Source organism: Argiope bruennichi, chromosome 2 (genome assembly GCF_947563725.1).
Source record: "Argiope bruennichi chromosome 2, qqArgBrue1.1, whole genome shotgun sequence".
Taxonomy (NCBI): domain Eukaryota; kingdom Metazoa; phylum Arthropoda; class Arachnida; order Araneae; family Araneidae; genus Argiope; species Argiope bruennichi.
Window position 1 is genome coordinate 145,808,391 of NC_079152.1, and position 20,829 is coordinate 145,829,219.

The window sequence follows — 20,829 nt, forward strand, 5'->3', positions numbered from 1 at the left end:
ATAAATAGTTCTACAGATGTGTGTGTATGTAGACGAAAGGGGGAAAATAAAATAATAAAAAAATAAAAGGAAGCAAAAAAAATCTTTCTTCTAAAACGAGCATTCGAAATTCGATATCCCAATTCGTTCTGTAGCTTTCACATTCTTGACAAATGCACTGTTTATTTATTTATTGCCGCGTTTTTTTCCCCTCTTCCTCCAAACATTGGCCATATGTCTTTTGTTTTTACGCCCTTTGCAGATATGGCAAACGTCACAATAGAAAGCTTGCTTCGACCAGTCACGTAGATCAACTTTTTTCTTTCTTTCTTATTTTTCCACGTTGCAAGGTTGCAACTTTTCTTAATTAATGAAAGTCGTTCAAATCGGAGTCGTAGTCGTTTTCAAGTAGTTCAAGTCAGTTTTAACGGAATCAGGAATCAAGTCTATTAGCTCAACAGCTTTTGCTGAAAAAAATTTGAAAAATTAATTATTTCAAATGATTGAGAATCAAATTATTGTTGCTCATTATTTTAATCTTTATATTAAAAAAAAAACTCGCCGATCGCGGTCGTTAAATTATTATTATGAAAAATTATTTTTAAAGGAGAAATAAAATCTGTTAGAAAAAATCTAAATTAAGAAAGTAGTTATGAATTAAATATTGTTGTCAGTGGCGGATTTCCGACTAAGCAGTTCTTTATTATAATCTGACTAGTGGTAGTGGTGGGAGAGAGGGGGACGCAGGTCCGCAGTTCCTAAAAAAATGCATTGAGTTTTTTAAAATTCCTTTTGTAACTTTTAGCGGTATTTTTTTTTTTTTATATAAATAATTCTTCTGCACAAAATAATTCTTTATGTTCATTTAGAGCATTTTTACTACTGGAAGTCTGTTTAAAAATCAGACAGTGGAAGACAAACAGAATGTAATTGTATATGACGTTTTAATGCAAATTTTCTAGCCTAATGCAAATTGTAATATCATGAAATGAAAGGAAATGAAACACTAGCTAAAATGAAATCATACTTTAAACAGTTATTTCAAAATTAATTTTGGATTTACTTTCCACAGTTATCTTAGATGCCATGTTTAAGATTCATTAATGTTTCCATTTCATTCAAGAAACACTTTAAATGCTTGATTATCGAGATAGAGAAAAGAAAAAGGAATATGAATTATTCATCGTCATCACAAATTCGATTATTTGATCAGATTTCTTTTCCGTTTTGCAGTTACATTAAGATTATTTTGAAATGATCCTTTTAATTTAAAGGCCGTGTCATATGAGAACAAAGATACTTGAACCATAATCTAATAAATTCTCAATCCGAATTATCTATATACTTTTGGTGCGTGGTTTAACACGCATTGCCAAATTTACTTTAAATTAAAGTATTAAAGCATTTTACTTAATGAAAACTGCCAGCCATGTAAATAACAAAAATAAATTTTAATTGCAAATTAAATTAACAAATATAGAACATGATACATTGGCCGTAATTCCATCGACCAGCACGAGGCAGAAGTTCTAAGCAAAACCGGCGAAAGCAGGAAGTGAGTCACTCGTATTCGTTGGAGAGCAAAGTTCATCTCCAAAGGTATGATTGACGCTTATCGCCAACTGGCGAAACAAACAGTCATTTATCGCCTGTTTGGCCGCTGCACACTCCCTCCGCAGTCTCATTGGAAATGGACATAACGACGTGGGGGTCGAACTTGTCGGCCTGTGCGAGTTGTTTGTCTTGCTGGAACGACGATGGATGTCTCAGCTGGAAGTGTTTTGGTACACTTAGTAGTAGAACTTGCTTCTTGCTTGGCTGGTGGTATACTGGAACACTCAGGAGGAATTATAAAAGCAGGTTTCAGGCGGTCTATAGAAATGGTATGGGAAGTTCCCTTGATCTCAAGATCGAAAGTTTTCTGTCGCCTGACAAGAACTTTGTAAGGTCCATCATATGGTGCTTGTAGAGGTTTACGTACACCGTCGTGTCTCACAAATACATGTGAGCACTCGTTGAGGTGAGGATGCACAAAGACTGTTCTTTGTCCATGACAGGAAGTTGGAACTGGTCTCATCGTTGCAAAATGGCGTTTTAAGTCCTCCACGAGTTGCTTGGGCGATGCGTCTCCAGGTGTTGGATCGAAAAATTCTCCTGTTAATCGCAGAGACTTGCCATATACCAGCTCAGCTGTCGTCGCTTGTAGATCCTCTTTGAAGACGGACCGGAATCCGAGTAACAAGGTGGGCAGTGCTGCAGACCACTGATCTGTGTTGTAGGCTTTCAAAGCTGCCTTTAATGTTCGGTAGAACTCTTCGATCAGACCATTGGCTTGAGGATGATAAGGAGAAGATCTTATCCTTTTAATTCTTAGTAGTTGAGAGAGAGCACGGAACAAATCACCCTCAAATTGTCTGTCCTGGTCAGTAGTAATTAATTGCAGGACAACCAAATCTGGCTATCCAGTGCTTAAAAAAATTTTGTGCTACTGTCTGTGCTGTCATGTCTGGAATTGGTACGGCTTCTGGCCATCTCGTGAACCTATCTATCATTGTTAAACAATAATAGTTTCCTTGAGAAGGAGGTAGAGGGCCAACAAGGTCCAGGTGCACATGTTCGAACCTCTGTGATTGATCTACAAATTTTCCTACTGGGGTCTTAGTGTGGCGAATTACCTTCGATTTTTGACACGGGATGCAATATTTAGCCCAATTGTTACAATCTTTTCGAATGGAAGGCCAAATAAAACGCGATCGAATTAATTTTGAAGTGCTGCGAATGCTAGGATGAGATAAATTATGTAATGATGCAAAAATTTGTTGACGAAATGATTCAGGAATATAAGGTCGAGCTGTACCTGTTGATACATCACAATAAATGGGAGTTTCGCAATTTGGAAAAGCAATTCTTTTAAATTGTAATGTTGCAGAATTATCGATTAAATTTTTTAATTCAGAATCAATTTGTTGTGCTTGTGCAATTTCGTTATAATCTATGGGATTTGGCATGTTTATTGCATTTATCCTCGAAAGTGCATCTGCTAATATATTCTCAGAGCCTTTTATGTGGTGAATATCGGTGGTAAACTGAGATATAAAATCTAATTGCCTAGCCTGTCTCGGAGAGCATTTGTCCAAGCGTTGTTGGAAAGCGTAAGTTAAAGGCTTATGATCCGTAAACAAAGAGAAATTTCTAGCTTCAAGCATATGCCTAAAGTGTTTGATGGCAGCATAAGCTGCTAATAACTCTGTCGTAAGCGCTATAGTTTCTTTCTGCTGGGGAGAGTTTCCGAGAAAACAATGCGAGTGGTTGCAATTCTTTTCTCAATCAACTAATTGAGACAATGTCCCTCCGATTGCAAAGTCTGAAGCGTCGACTTGTAAAATTAATGTGGCATCTGGTTTTGGATGTGTCAATAAAACAGCATTTGCGATTAATTGTCTACAATTTTGAAATTCTTCTTCCGCTTTATCTGACCAGTCCAATTTCGTTTTATCATTCTTTTTCGCGCCTTTTAAATATGAAGTTAAGTGTACCTGATGTTTTGCTATGTTCGGTAAAAATCTACGGAAGAAATTTAAAAAACCTAAAAATCTTTGAAGATCTTTAACTGTTTTTGGTTGTGGATACTTAAGAATCCGTTCAACTTTATGGGGTAAAGGTTTAGTCCCCGAACTAGTAATTAAATGCCCTAAGAAAGGAATTTCTGAGACGCCAAATATGCATTTTGAAACATTTATGGTTAGTCCATATGTGTTTAATCTCTCCAGTACGATTCGTAAATGAGCATTATGCTCTTCTTCGCTGGAACTAAATATTAAAATATCATCCAAATAAACATAACAAAATTTAATATCTCCCAGGATTTCATTCATGAATCGCTGAAAAGTTTGTGCTGCCCCACATAGTCCAAAATTTATGAATGGGAATTCAAACAGTCCAAATGGTGTACAAACTGCGGTTTTTTGTATATGATCCGGATGCACTGGTATGTGAAAATAAGCACGGACTATATCAAGTTTCGAAAAAATATTTTTTCCGTGGAGTGCATTGGAAAAATCCTGGATATGGGGTATGGGGTAACGGTCCGGTACAGTACAGGCATTCAATCTCCTATAGTCACCAACAGGACGAATGCTAAATGAGCTTTTGGAAACGACATGAAGGGGAGATGACCAAGGTGATTTTGATGGCCGGAATATGCATTGATCCATCATGAACTGAAACTCTTTTTTGACGGCGTCATACATTTCTGGATTTAGCCTTCTAGGTTTACTATGGAAAGGCTGACCGGTTGTTTCGATAAAATGCACCGTATTATGTTTAACAGGTTTTAACCCAAATGTTAATTTTGTTAATTCTGGGAATTCTTCCAAAATTTTATGGTATATTGATTCACCAGAAATAAGTTTTAGAGACGCATAATTTGTTGATTTTGAAATTATTCCGGGTTGGGTAAATTTAGTTACATTATCAATAAGTCTGCGCCCTTTGAGATCTATTAATAGGTCAAAAGTTTGTAAAAAAATCCGCACCTATTATTGGAACAGGTACATTAGCAATTAAAAATTTCCGTGGGAAATTTCGCCTGAGACCTAAGTCTACATTTAATAATTTAGATCAATAAGTATAAATTTTGGAGTTGTTAGCTGCAAAAAGTTGCAGAGAATCGGGCTTTAGATTTTTTTGGTTTTTGTTGAGCGGTATGCACGAAACATCAGAGCCAGAATCGATCAAAAATTTGAAATGTGATCTCTTATCAAAAACATGCAAACGATACGATTGCGCAGCTGCCGCCGATGTAGGTTGTTCGACAGCCGCTATTGCGAGTTTTCCTGATCCGCTTTAGTTGAGTACGAACAAGGCGATACGCACTTCAGTGCCTTTTCTCCGAAACGCGCATGATAATAACAGAATTTTCTCCCGCGATCACCGGAACGCTCACGCGAAAAACTGCGCTGTCTGTTTTTCCGATGGAACGGGCCTCTGCTTCTGTCGCGGGAAAGCCGTTGTACCTGCTTACTTAAAGCGGCGATTTCGCTTCGGAGTGCAGTAAACTCATCCAGAGTGGAAGCTTTCCGCATGGCAGTACTTTCCGCGCCTCGGCTAACAGCAAAGACGCTGCTATCTGTTGAGGAAATACGGACCTCGGCAATTTTGTAAGCCATGTTGGCCAAATTATCCATGGGTTCAGAACTTATTGATAAAATTGCCTGCATTTCTGACGGTAGTCTTTGCAGCCATAAAGTTTTCAAGAAATAGTCTTTTATGCCTGTGCCACCACCGAGTTCGCGCATCTTTCGGAGTAACTGCGATGGTTTATCGGCGCCTAAATGTAGTTCAGAAAGCAGTCGACGGATCTGTTCATTTTCCGAAGCGGAAAATTCGTCTATAAGTCGAGTCTTTAATGCATCATATTTGTTGGTGTCGGGGGGTGCGAGTAAAATATCAGCAACCGCTGATAAAGTTTCCGGATCAATAGTTGCAATCAAATGATTGTATTTTGTAAGATCATTCGTTATTTTTGCTAGAGCGAAATTGCTTTCTACTTGGATGAACCACAATTTTATATTGTTCCTCCACAGCGGCGGTATTTTCACCGAAAGATGAGACACCTGCGACTCTGTCGGAGCGTCAGCATTGACAGTTTCGTTTTCAGTATTAAGCATTTTTGGTTTCTCGTTGTGGAAAACTAATAATTTTTACAATATTTACGAATATCAGAAAAATTTATGATTATTTAAATACACGTGTTTTTAAAAAAATTTGGGAGTTAAGAATCATAATAATAAACATAGTAGCCAAAACGAAAGTAATAAGAAATTAATACTTCGAATACAAACATAACACGAAAAATTAATACTGAATATAAATAATAAGATTTCTTCGCCAAAATAATGGGGAAATGAAATATTGACCAATCGCAGAGAAATGAACAGAAAATTCGAGCACCTACCTGGTCCTTGATGCATTACTTCTCGGCACAATAATCCAAAATAATCCATAATGGGTGGTATTACGAAAAATAATTGAAGAGCTCAGTTACTAAAATCTAATTTGAGCATATTTTAGAAATTTTGAGGCTGGACTTCGCAAATTTTAGAAAAGTAAAAAAGGAAGTACCGAGTCACCAGTTTGGTGCGTGGTTTAACACGCATTGCCAAATTTACTTTAAATTAAAGTATTAAAGCATTTTACTTAATGAAAACTGCCAGCCATGTAAATAATAAAAATAAATTTGAATTACAAATTAAATTAACAAATATAGAACATGATACATAGGCCGTAATTCCATCGACCAGCACGAGGCAGAAGTTCTAAGCAAAACCGGCGAAAGCAGGAAGTGAGTCACTCGTATTCGTTGGAGAGCAAAGTTCATCTCCGTAGGTATGATTGATGGTTATCGCCAACTGGCGAAACAAACAGTCATTTATCGCCTGTTTGGCCGCTGCATACTTATAATAAAGCTCAAAGTGTGTGTGTGTGTGTGTGTGTGTGTGTGTGTGTGTGTGTGTGTGTGTGTGTGTGTGTGTGTGTGTGTGTGTGTGTGTGTGTGTGTGTGTGTGTGTGTGTGTGTGTGTGTGTGTTGGCGCTCTACAGGCCAGGTCATTTGACATACAGCTACCAAATTTGGTACATGTATAACTTAGAGGTCAGGAATGTGCACCTGGGGTCCCTTTTTTTGAAATTTTAATTATTAATTAAAAACTAACTTTCCCGCCAAAAAAAATCTTCCATTTTCCCCACCGCTAACTTTTCCTCCAAAATAATCTTCCATTTTCCCCACCGCCAAATGAGTAAGGCTTCAGTTTTTTTCTCCCAACAGTAATGAGGCTAGGGTTAACATTTTTAGGCGGATTATTTAAAACGATTCTGTTTATTTTCTTAATGTTTTATGCATTTAAAATTAAACATTGTTAATTAATCCATGTTTCAGGTTCATTCTGAAGTATTTTTGAATTAAAATAACACAGAATAAAGGAAATTAAAAATGTATAATCTGCATAGCGTTACCCCAACTGGCGTAGAAAAATTCACGCATGCGCATTGTTCTGATTGTTGTCATGACAACCACTATCAACGGATGATTTAAATTATTTTTAGGTTAGTTGCGCTTTTGTAAGTAAATTGTATTTATGTTAGTTATATATTTTTTTGTATATGCTTATAGTTTTAAGTACATCGTTTTTTAAGTAGTTTTTTTAAACCTGTTTTAGACCGATTATTTTAAACGATTCATTTTATTTTCTTAGTGTTTGATGCATTTAAAATTAAACATTGTTAATGAATCGATCTGTTCATGATGAATCTGAGAAAATTTTGTTGACAAATTCTTGAGATATTACATAAATTAAGAAAGACATTCTTTAGTGCCCATAAAGTTTAAACGCTCAGTGACTCTATTATCAGTAATCATATTATTAAAAAAAATGCTTTGTTTCAGTAAAAAATATTATTATATTAATTGCAGATTAATCATTTACACTTTAATTTAAAGCATAAATTCTACGAGGGGTAACAGAAAATTAGAGAGATACATATCACGTTATGACTGAAGGCCTTTATAATATTATGAGTGAATTATACGACTATCAAAATTTGAAGTTTTAAAATATTCTGCTGAAGAATCTATTAAAGTTGGAATTGCATAAAATATTTAATTATTAAAATTTTAACGAACATTAAGATTGGCGAACCGGCTGGTCGCCAAAGGCGGCTAGTTTACTAATAAATGGAGGGTGCTGCAATCTAAGATTACTTATTAAAGGAGTTATATGAAATAAAATATCAGATTTGACTAATCATGGATGGGTCACCTATTATTTTATGATTTTTCCAACTATTATTAATCACTAATATATATATTAAACAAATTCTTTTAACATACACATGGTCCCCTTTCCTAAATAAAAATGTGTAAAGAAATCCCAATCTGAATCTCATAGTATATAATCACCGCGGGAAAAATATTTCTGGCTGTTTTGCTCGTGTTTGTACATAAATTATGCCTCCGGGGATGGAAGTTTAAAAATTCAAAGTGTCTCTCTTCGACACGAAACTTCTCAAAAATATATGTGTTTACATTATATATATAATTAATTCTGTAGTCACTCTTATTTTATTATCTGCAATTGAATGTTCCAGTTTATATAAGCATCCCCCTCTGAAACTCTGAAGAGCTGAAAAAGAACAAATAAGCGATATATGCATTACTATCAAGCATTTTCTCCTCTCAACCCCCAAATTTTATATGTTGAAAGTAAACTGCCAATATGCAATGGAGCCATAATGAATAATTTTTACCTTAGAAGACTTTTTAACTATCCTTATTCGGCTGTACCACACAAATCTTTAATATGCTCTCTTTATTTGTATTAAAAATCTGGAACTGATATGTATTTTCATGCATGTGTGGTGTGTTCTGATATTCTTGTTAACTCGAGTCTGCCCACAATAAGAATTCCATGTTGAATCAATTGAGTAATCAGTTGAATCATCTTAATATATATAAATTACATGTCACGTTGTTTGTCCGCGATGGACTCCTAAACTACGTAACCTATTTTAATCAAATTTGCACACCGTGTGCAGTTTGATCTAACTTAAAAGATAGGATAGCTTACATCTCAATTTATAGCCGCAATATTATTTTATTGCAAATTATTTGTTCATTATTTGACAGTTCCCGCCAAAAAAATCTTTTCCCTTTCCCCACCGCCAAATAAGAAAGGGTTCAGTTTTTTTTCCCAACAGTAATGAGGCTAGGCTAAAGATTTTTCGGCTGATTTTTTCAAACGATTCTGTTTATTTTCTTAATGTTTGATGCATTTAAAATATAACATTGTTAATGAATCGATCTTTCAGATTCATTCTGAAGTACTTTTGAATTAAAATAAAACAGAATAAAGGAAATTAAAAATTTCTAATCTGCATAGCGTTACCCCAACTGGCGTAGAAAAACTCACGCATTTGCGTTAGCGTAACTGGCGTTGAAAACTCACGCATGCGCATTGTGTTCTGATTGTTGACATGACAACCATTATCAACGGATGATTTAAATTATTTTTAGATTAGTTGAATGCTCTTGTAATTAAAGTGTATTTATGTTAGTTATATATCATTTGTATATGCTTATAGTTTTAAGTCCATCGTTTTTTAAATAGTTGTTTTTTAACCTGTTTTCAGCCGATTATTTTAAACTATTCATTGTATTTTCTTAGTGTTTGATGCATTTCTGAACGCTGGGATGACAGCCTTTGTAGCTAAAATTCCCTAAATCCCCCTCATTCAAACAAACAAACAAGATGCATTTCAAATTAAACATTGTTAAGGAATCGATCTGGTCATGATGAATCTGAGAAAATTTTGTTGACAAATTCTTGAAATATTGCATAAATTAAAAAAGATATTCTTTAGTGCCCATAAAGTTTAAACGCTCAGTGACTGTTTTCAGTAATCATATTACAAAAAAAAAAAAAAAAATTGTTTCAGTAAAAAATATTATTATATTAATTGCAGATTAATCCTTTCCACTTTAATTTAAAGTATAAATTCTACGGGAGCTAACAGAAAATTAGAGCGATACATATTACGTTATGACTTAAGGTGTTTATAATATTATGAATGAATTATATATCTATCAAAATTTGAATTTTTAAAATATTTTGATGAAGAAGCTATTAAAGTAGGAATTGCATAAAATATTTAATTATTAAAATTTTGACGAACATTAAGATTGGCAAACCGGCTGGTCACCAAAGGCGGCTAGTTTATATATAGAATTGCTCTGATGTTTGTAATTCATTTCTTAAATCACTGACATTTTCTTTCTTTCTTTACTTAGGTGAGAAACCTTACCACTGCTCATGGGATAAGTGCGACTGGCGCTTTGCTCGTTCTGACGAATTGACCCGCCATTACCGGAAGCACACAGGTGCCAAACCCTTCAAGTGCAAAGTGTGCGACAGATCCTTCGCCAGGTCTGATCACTTGGCCCTGCACATGAAGAGACATATGCCCAAAATCAAGTGAAGCAACAGTTGTAAGAACTCGTCAGTGATATAAAGAACATAAAAGGAAGTACTGGTGTGTGTGTGTGTGTGCTTTTTTTTTTTTTCATATCGTTCGCTATCAACAACTACTCAACGATGTCACCATCTGGCTGTACTGGTGTTAAAGACAGAATTCCAAGAATTAGGACTTGGCAACATGGTGAACTGTCTAAGGTTGTGGTGTGAAGGCAAGCTTCTTTGGTTTGGTTTAAGGTACGACGGGATTGTATGAATGAACGATGGACATCATTCTGTGACCCATTTTAGCATCTGCACCAACTGCTAGACTTAACTGATGATACGGGACTGCCACTATTTTTACACTTCCAGAAGATTTTTATTCATTTTATCCATTTCGCTCCTTGCAGTTATTTTTTCACGGACACAGACAAAACAACGGTTAACGAAATTCCTTTATTAAATAGGATAACATCTATTAAAATTATAATACCCATCATTAAATTTAAATATGATTTTTCAGCAGGATACGTGCATAAAAATATATAGATGTTATCTAATAAAAAAATTTCTATTTAAAAGAAGCACCACTGGCTGTTCAAACTATAAGACATTGTCTCCACGGTTAACAATGATGAAGGCTTCAGTGGGCTCATTTGGTAGATTAAATGAGGTAGAGGAAGATTATTAAATGAATGCATAACCACAAATAAATTGATTTATTTGTGTAATAATGAGGAGTTAAGATCTACATGAATATCTACTTTAAATCAATTCTGAGATTCATCCTTAATAAACAATATTATGTATCTTGTATATGGAATGACTTGTGACTAACGTGATGTCTACATATATTTTAAAAGGATATTTTTATCATTAAAGACTTTTACTCCAAAATTATATGTTAGAATATGAATTTTTTATGCTGCTTTAAAACATATTTTAATTTTTAATGGGCTTATTTACATTTTTGTAAAGAATACCATTTTATCTGTTAAAAGGAAAAATGCTAGAAATTTTTTTATTTAGTAATATAATTAGAAATGATGTATAATTTTACCTTATTTCTAATATTTTTCTGCCTCCATCTGCTGTTCGTTGTTGCTCTGAAGTTGCTTATTAAAAGATCTAATTCAAAGAAAAATTGTAAAATTATTAGATAAATATTATTAACTTATATAAATTTGTTTAAAGCTTGCATGTGAATGGTATTGTTTTATATGGAAAACAGTATCTAACTATCAAAGAATTATATTTTAAAGTGGGTGCTAAGTCTGAATTCCATCTGAATAAAAATATACTATTCCTCTACGCCTTCCTTTTGTCGTGTCACTGCTCTTTTCAATTAAAATTTTACTGTTTTTGTTCTTCTAAGTGTGAGTACTTGGCAAAAGCCTGGTATATTTGATCTCAAAGAGCGAAATGAGCAGCGACTGTGTTTCTGATTTGACAAAAATGGCACAAAGAAATTGAAACAAATATTTAATTTATTTTGAAGCCAAAAATTCAACCCCTCTTAAAAATTCAAAACCGCTATCTTGATCCATCCAGGAAAGTGTAGTCTATTTTTAACTTTTTCATTTTTTTATTATTATTATTATTATTATTATTCGAGAATTTCTACAAATGCTATCCAGCGGTTGTGTTGACCAGATAAGCATATGACTTTCGAGACCTTGCAGATTATTAAATAAGAGATACTAGTTAATCTGTATATTTTCAGAATATTTACTCCGAGTCTTTTTACCTTTGACGATCGTCGAAATTAAATAAAAATAAGATCACTTGTAGGGGCAAAAGTTTATGCTTAGTTATTTTTAACTTTTATTTTTATTTACTCAAACGAATTTCAATTCATAAACTGTACAATTATTAAAAAAAAAAAAAAATTAGAAAATTTTATATATTTCAATATTTTATAAATGACCTAAAATATATTTAATTAAACACAATGTAGACAAAGCCATTGGAATCGCTATTATATGCGAACAACAGTTTCGACAAGAAGTCAGACCCGGACGTTGGGAAAATGTAGATATTAATTTTCATTTCTGCATAGTATGCTGAAATATATTGATAAAAGATATTTTGTATTTTACCAGAGAATGTATTTCAGCTTTCAAAACACTAGATTAAAAAAAGTGTGGTGGAAGAATTTTTATTCTGCCCATTTTAGTCACTTGATTTCTGACTTGGTTGTATTGGTTCTGTATCTCTCTAAAAATTCGATTGAGAATGCATGCTTTTAGAACAACATTTTAACATCATTCATAAGCAGTTTAATGTTAAGTTGTAATAATTTTGCTATAAAGAAATTCTGTGCCTTATAGTTATTGTTTCTAATTTCTTTATTTGAAATTTTCATTATAATGTTTCCTCATGGGTTGTAATAACAATTTAAAAAAAAAAAAAAATTGTAACCCTTATTCTTTTTAATTCTTTAATTGTTTTGTGATGTTTAATATTTTTAGTGCCAAGTTTACTTATGTAAAATTAGTATGGAAAACTTTATTGATTGTTATATAAAGTATATGTCATACAAAGTGCGAGCTCTCTCTTTATATATATATATATATATATATATATATATATATATATATATATATATATATATATATATATATATATATATATATATATATAATGTAAAACACATTTTTGAGCAGTTTCATGGCCGGAAACACTTTGAATTTTAAAACTTCGTTTTATTCCATCCCAGGAGGAATAATTTATGTACAAGAAGAAGCGAAGAGGTATGTCAATCTACATCACATTACAAGAGAGAAAAGAGCGAACGAAATATTTATCCCTATGATTATATGCTATGAGATTCTGATAGGGATTTCTATACTTGTGTCGATTTAGACAAGGAAATTATAGGGATCTTTCAAAAGAATTTGTTTAGATCGCCAAATTTTTATCCCTTCACTCGGAGCGCTAATTTAAGCATTTTTACAGAGATGCTGTAGCATTAATTAAGCAAAGAAGGTGGAATTGTATCAAGAAATAAAAGAATATTTTGGAATGAAGTTAATTTGGGCTAAATTAAGATAAAAATTAGAAAATTAATTAGGTTTTAATTTAGATTTAAAACTAACATTACATATTATATATATATATAATAATAATATTGTTACATAATTTTGAATTCACTGTACATCTTTAAGGATTGGTATAGGAGGTACGTGGCACTGTAATAAATAGTATTGTATAAAAATATGTGGGCGCAAGTGACTGGTGAAGCGCCACTTTCACCTCAGTGTAGTGAATAAGAGATGAAAGCAAAGACAAACTCTTTATTGACAGCATCGTTGACAAGTGCAATGTTTACAATAACTTTTCGAAATTGCATCCACCAATAGTGATACATATTTGACAGCGACGCTGGAGTTAGAAATGAGTACTCGTTCAAAGATGCCAGATATCTCATGCACACGTGCAGCAGCTACGAATAAAGTCTGTACCATGAATTCGGGATCATGTATATGCATATATATAAACTGAGCTATCTACTTTTAAAGATAGTGTTTCATCTTGGGCTAGGATTCAAATAATGCTTTGCTAGATCGCACTTTGTATGATATATAGAGCAATTTTTATGAGAGCCAATTTTAGTGCCATAATTGCCATATTTTTTTTACATTATTATTATTACATGATACTAGAAATGATCACTTGAATTATTCAAAAGAGCAATTTTTTAAAAGTGATTTTAATTGGACCCCAACTTTATATTATTCTCTAGGTGTGAACACATTGCCGCATGTAATAGAAAAATGTTTTCAGTTATTATAATTACTTTTGTAAATAATTTATTTTTGTACATATTTTTATGCAATTTTATACTGTAAAAGTAGGAAGTACAACCATCGAAATCCGCCCACAGATGCTGAGTTAGAAGGTAAATATTATATATTTTAATATAAAATATATATGTAACATAATATATAAGGGAAAATGATAAAATTTAATTCACTTAAAATAATTAACTGATTGCTAGAAGCTGTTAACAAATTTCATTACGAATTTTGAATATCACTCTTCGTGACATAACTATATTTCAACTATTAAAAGCGCGCACAGTTGTCTCTGATTTCAGAAACTGAATATATTTCACATAATGAAATATATTTCATATTAATTTGAAATGAAACATACTATTTCCTTTTGATTTTTAATTGAAAAAAAATTAATTATATAGATATCTAATTGTGTACAGCTAAACACATTTGTTTGTTTTCTATCAGTATATATAGCAGTATTTCTATTTTTGAACTTTTTACAAATAAAAGGAGTCTATTCAAATCATTTTCACCCCAAGTTTTAAACATAAGATAAAGTGTTTTAATGTACAAAACATAAAAATTATATTGTTAAATAATGGATGGCAATATATTGCTGAATATTTTTATTATATTTATTTTTAATAAAGGGGATGAGTTTGCTTTCATAACTGTTAAAGCACTCATTGTGCTTGTAATTTCGCTATTGTGTGAAATGTTTCATTTTTCTGCCATTCTCAAATGCAGTACTTTGTACGTTGTCTATCGCGCGTCAAATCAGTTTGCACTTCTGGGGATATTTTTAAGAGAACAGGAATCCCTTGGTTGCTGTAGTGAAAAAAATAAATTATGAATTTTGCATGACATAAAAATTAAAACGTTATCCAAATTTTTAGGGGACATGCATCTACATATTCCGTTTTAGCTTCATTTATAATTTTACGAAAGAAATCGATTAAATATATAATTTTAATTTATTTGATTTGTAAACATTTGTGTTTTTACAACAATCTTTTTTTTTTTATTTCGTTGAGTTTATTTTTATTCTTCTCAGCCATGATCTCATGTAGGAAATATATCAGAATCAAGATAAACGCTTTTATTTTTTATAATATTTGTATTTAATTAATACAAATGCTTTTGTTTTCTAAGTTTTTCTAAATAATTCTTTGTCTTGGCTTTAACCGTGTATGTTTTTTATTTCGTCAGATTCTTTTTTTTTTTTTTTTCCCCTTTTCTTTTTTTCCCTTTTTTTTCGAATCCCACATCTTTTACCGGAAGTTACAGTCATTCAATGCTCTAATTTCAATCCTCATGGAGAAAACTTTCGTCATAGGTCTATCCGAGATATTTGGCGAGAAAGAATGTTCTCAACGGTTTCTGATTTTCTGTTCCATTGTTTTTTTTTTTTTTTTTTTTTGTTTTTTTTTGTAATTGTATCGTTAAAGCATACGATTTATTTTATTTCATTAATTATTTTATAATTAAATATATTTTTTATTCGATGCATGTACTTTTTATTTCTTACTAATTAATATACGCAAAGTTACTCGGAATTGCCCGTTTCTAACGCAACATTAGGGCTATTTTAGGACGGACTTCGTAATTTTGAACCGCGGTCAGATGACGAGGACGACACCTGATCTCGTATTTCAAACTTCCACACTACACCGCGAGAACATTTGGCGCCAGAGGATTTAACGTGCACCAGATCTGCTTACTTGACTGTTCTTCAGTAGAATCGGATCTCGAAGACTAGACTTTACTATCATCCATATATTACATATCATTTATATAAAATATTATAATGCACTAAACCCTTTTTAAAACATATGTAATGAAATAAACGAGAAATAAAAAAAAAAAAATTAGTAGAATTGATCAAAGTCTTAACGTTGCTCAGCAAAGAAATATATAAAAATTTCCTAATTTTGAAATTATTTGTGTTAAATTTTCTAAAGAAAATAACGATTGAAACAATAGAAAATGAACAAAAATGAAATTGGTATGATTGGAAAGGTAAAATTTTTAATTTTAGAATGGTTTTTCTTAATAATTAAACTTAAATTTCTATGACAGAAAAAAAAAGATAAAATATTTTTTAATTACTTATGTTCTGAAGCCGGTATTGTCGTCGAAAATATGTTTCATTTGCTTACAAAAGCTTTACTTTTCTTGTCTTCGTTTAGGCGATTGACACATCCCTGCTTTCAGACACTGTTTTAAATAATTTTTTGAAACAAATAAAAACCTGGTAAAGGAATGTTATAAAACAGTAATTAAAAAAAATAGTGATAGAGTATTTCAAAATTAGGATTATTTTTAATGCGTTTGTTTTACAAGATGGTTTAAAAATATTTCTACTGGGATAATTTCTCCTGAAATTTTTGTGGGAAAAAGGCGACATTTTGATTTTAAATGGATATTTGTTTGGAAGCTTTTAACTGAATTTGATAGTATTCTTTCTTTTGGCTTAAATATGAAAAAGTGCAAAATTTAACTGAATTCGATCCAGTTGCTTAGGAGGGGATGTGGAAGATACATTCATATATATAATATACAATACATACATATAAAATATGCATTCTTACATATAGAATATACATTCATATTTAGCTATAGTGACTTTTAAAACCATTTTATCTTAATATACAGTACACTCCCGATTATCGGCGGAATTGGGTGGCGCGGCCACCGCGGATAACAAAAATCGCGGATAATCCGAAAAAAGCTAAAAACGGGTATAGCAAAAGAGAAAACAGTCATTCCAACTTTGAAAAATCGTTTTATGTACAATAAAACGTAAAATAAACAGCAGAAAATGTTTAACTAACGCTTAATATTTTAGTATATCACTCAAAACTAACCTAAAATGCATTTTGTTAATGAAAACAGAAAAGTGCTTTGTACTTATGAGAGGCGTCAAGGATACACAGAAAAATAATACATATGTACTGTTTCAATACTGTACTGTAATATGTAATTACAAAAGCATAACTGTAAAACTACACCTTTTTGAAGAAATTAGTCATTTGTGTTTGCTTCTTGCTTTGGAAGCATTTTCTCTTTGCTTGGAAGCAAAAAAAAAAAAAAAAAAAAAACTTAGTGTGGCAGGCGCGGATAATCGGGAGTCTACTGTATATATGTATAAGTGACACACTATTTTTGGTGTAACGTCTTACATTGAACCTAGTGTCAAAAAGTTGCAATTAATTTATCGTATACTGTTGACATTGCCTTCTCCCAAAATTACAAATCAGCAGCAATAGTGTGCTTTGATGGCATTTATTTTCAAACATTTTGACACAGCTTAGCCACATCTGGTTATTGTGCCATAATTCGCTTTCCATGTTTTTCTAAACTAATTCACTAAAGTTCAGCCAGAGTTGAAACTTGATTCCTTTTATGCACCAAGGTAAATACTTTCTTTTTTTTACCAATTAAAATATTTAACCGCTCGCAATTTTTTGTACACTTATCGAAACTACATATATCAAGGGATGCCTGTACGGCTTACATCAGTGCTACATTTTAGAATAGGTCTGTGTGTTTTCTACTATATTTTTACTATGTAAGATAACTATATTTATTCATTTGATCAAATATATGGTGCTACGCAGTTTTCGTAATGATTTTCTACAGGATCTCCATATTTTCTCGGAGCATTTCTTTTGCGATGAACTTCTTGTAAATAAAAATTTAATTTTATTGAAAACTCTTCTACTTGAAGATGCATTCTGGTGTGATATACGTTCTATGGTTAACATTTCATTTTTGTATTTTATGTTTTTTTGGTTTTATAAAGCACATCGTAAAATGTGTTATTTAAAAATATTTTTTTTTTATATATTTTATTGTGTGATGTTTAATGTGAAAAGATTAATGCTGTACGCAGCGCTTTGGAAAAAAGAAAGTAAATACTAAAATTATTCTTAGTTTTTTTTAATTTTAAATTATTGCTTTTATGTTCATTTTTTGTTCTTTTAATTATGTGATGGGGAAAGAAAAATTCAAGAATATTTGTATATTTAAAATTCGTAATTGGTTTCCTTGAAAATAAAACCGAAGGGTTTGATTCAATAAAAGATTATGCTTTTCCTTGTATGTATGTTTCTGTATTTTTTCTTTCATTTCATTTATTTATTTTCGAATCTTTTATGAATTCAGTTATTTTATGAATTGAATTCCTAATCAGAAAAAATCGTATAAAAAGCATAATTATGAAAATGTATCACAAAAAAAAAATCTTTTACTATATTTATTCCTACAAATACAAATTCCAATGTTTGGCCATTATTTATAATATGTTCGTGAAAGCATTATCCATTGATTTAAATGCTCCCTATGTAACATAAAAACACAAATCAAAATAGATTTTTAAAAACGACAAAAAAAAAGAAAAAAAGATAGGATATTAGAAATGCATAAATGATTTTTTTTAAATTAATTTTTTCGAGTTGTGCATTTTATAATATTTTTTTTTTAAATTTTTGTATTTATGTATGATATATATTTCTGAATTTCCTTGCAATGCTTCAAGGAAAATTGTATCTTATTATAAACAATCAATAATAGAATCTAAATTACCTTTTGTATTTTGCGTTGCAGTGCAAATAAGACAGCTTTTTTTACTGAAAAATGAAAAAAAAAAAAAAAAAAAAAATCCTATTCACTTACAAGTAATGGTCAGTGAATAGGGGCTACCATATGTAATGTTAAATTTCAAACATGATGTTGATGTTAAAAAATAACGAAAGGCTTATGTGTCACTATAGAAAATCTTTCAAAATCTCTTTTTCAACAGTATTATTTGATCAATTTATGAATTTAAAAATCATCTATACGTTTTTATAGCAGACACTGTAAAACAAAATATATGCTTTGTGCTGTGTTATGTCTTTTTATTTTGAGAAATTGCCAAATTCAATTCCATTTAACATTTATTTGCAAACAATAAAAAAACAAGGTATCAAATGGTAATAAAAGTTTCTACATCCTCTGGGAACAATTGCAAGTAGGGATTGCAATACCGGACAAAAATTTCAATACCGGTATTCGGTATTTTTTAGATCTTAATACCGGTATTAGAAATTTTAGAAAAAGAAAGAAAACACAGGTATTTTTGTTTGTTTGCCAGTTTTATAAGAGAGTGTAAATACAGTAACGTATAAATTATAACACTATATAAAGAATCACAAAAAAGTAAAGGAAAAACTTATTTATTTAAATCACAAAAAAGTGTAAATATCACTATTCAGTCTGTGGTACTATTACAAATTTTTGAAATGTGATCAATTGTAACTGTCATTAAGCCTGAAAAGTAATTTTGTGTAAAAATTACCAGCTGTCGAAAACGCTCTTTCGGCATCTACGCTGGTTGGTGATACTGTTAGCAATGCGCGATATATATTTTTTAAGTATTTACCTCTAAATCCCTCATCTTAAAATAAATCAATTTCTCGTCGGATGGTTTTGGATATAGCTGATTTCTGTATTGTATTTTGGTTCGTTGAATTTTTTTTTAACTATCGCTAATTCTAATTTTTGTTTAAGAGTCAATTCCTTTTCATTATCGACATTAGTGTCATCATCATCTTCGATACCTGAACCGAATTCTTCTGAATGTGGATAGGTGTGTGTGTAAATAATTTTAAGAAAATTTACTCTAAACTTAATCAGATTTGAATTGGTTCTTTTCATTTTCATTTTTAAAATCATTAGAATTATCTAAATACCATAAGAAATTTTCTATTTCGGTATGCCTTTCTTCTGTGCGATTTTTCAATGTAATATATAATTCTTCAGATACTAATGTGTGCTGTTCTTTCAGAGACTGCAACATGAAATTTATTGTTGCATTAGCTGTTAATAAATTAGAATCTCTCCGACATAATGCCTCTATAGTCAGTTTTATTGGAAGTAGAGCTCATATAGTTCTGGATATTAAATCGAATTCACTATCTGAAAAATTAATTTACAGGTTTAAGTCGATTATTGCATTTTGGATTGGATTTCTAAATTTCAAAAATCGTTCCATCATTAGGAGTAAACTGTTCCAACGTGTCTTAGAATCTATTATTAACATATATTCTGTTTTATTTTCAGTTAGTATATATTTTTGTAATATGGCATTTTTTTGTAGGGGAACGTTTAATTATTTTAACAATTTTTCGAACTTTATAAATTATAGGAAGCAATTCTTGATGGGTTAATATTTCATCCTTATTCGCAATATCTTCTTCAACAATTACATTGTCATTATTTTCATTGTCAATATCACTCTCACTCTTACTCTCTTCAATGTCGGAATCCGAAGTTTCTACATCCACAGTATTTGGATTGTTCTGTTCTTTATTTTTTTGGTATAATACATCTATTACTCCTAATTGAATTCCATGAGCATTGTATGATTGCTTATTTGCACCAATCAACTTTTCAACTTTTTTCATAACTGTTACTCCATTAGTCGTTATGGATACAATATTTTCTTTCAGGGATAATCCATGTTTCGCTAATTTAGATTTAAGCAATTAATTAAATCATTAATTAGCTAATTAATTTCGCCAGTTAGGGAGACATAAAAACAAAAACGCATACTATTTTACTATGTTGGCGATCCCTGAACATATAGTGGAGACAATTTTAAAAATTTCTAGTAAATACCGAAAAACCGGTATTTAAACTTGTGAATACCGGTATTACAAAATTGTACAAATGGCTCAAAATACCGGTATTCGGTATACCGGTATTGCAATCCGTAATTGCAAGTGATTACTTGAATTTATTATTTTAAATAAACATAGTTTAAAGTTACAGATCACAATTGTATGTTTAAAAAAACGTCAATGAAATTTATTTTTAACATATCTATAAAATGGTTTTTGTATATTTCTTCAGAAGAAAAGTCAGGGTTAAAATGAAAACATTATACTGACAACTCATTGCCGGGCATTGTATAAAGTTTATAGTTATTTAAAGATTAATAAGGTAATCTTACAAGTAACCATTTTATTTTATTTTCTACTTAACAGTTCATTTTATTGAAATATGATGGACTT

The 20,829-nt window shown here is 31.3% G+C and overlaps 1 protein-coding gene across 2 annotated transcripts in view; it reads left to right on the plus strand.

Annotated features, from left to right (window-relative positions):
- Nucleotides 1-12,303, plus strand: part of LOC129962098 (Krueppel-like factor 5) — a 68,230-nt gene extending 55,927 nt beyond the window's left edge. For both annotated transcript variants that reach the window (XM_056075822.1, XM_056075823.1), the window contains exon 4: nt 9,824-12,303. In XM_056075822.1, coding sequence (XP_055931797.1) covers nt 9,824-10,011 — 188 coding nt within the window. In that variant the 3' untranslated portion in view covers nt 10,012-12,303. The remainder of the gene's footprint in view (nt 1-9,823) is intronic.
- The last annotated feature ends 8,526 nt before the right edge of the window (nt 12,304-20,829 follow it).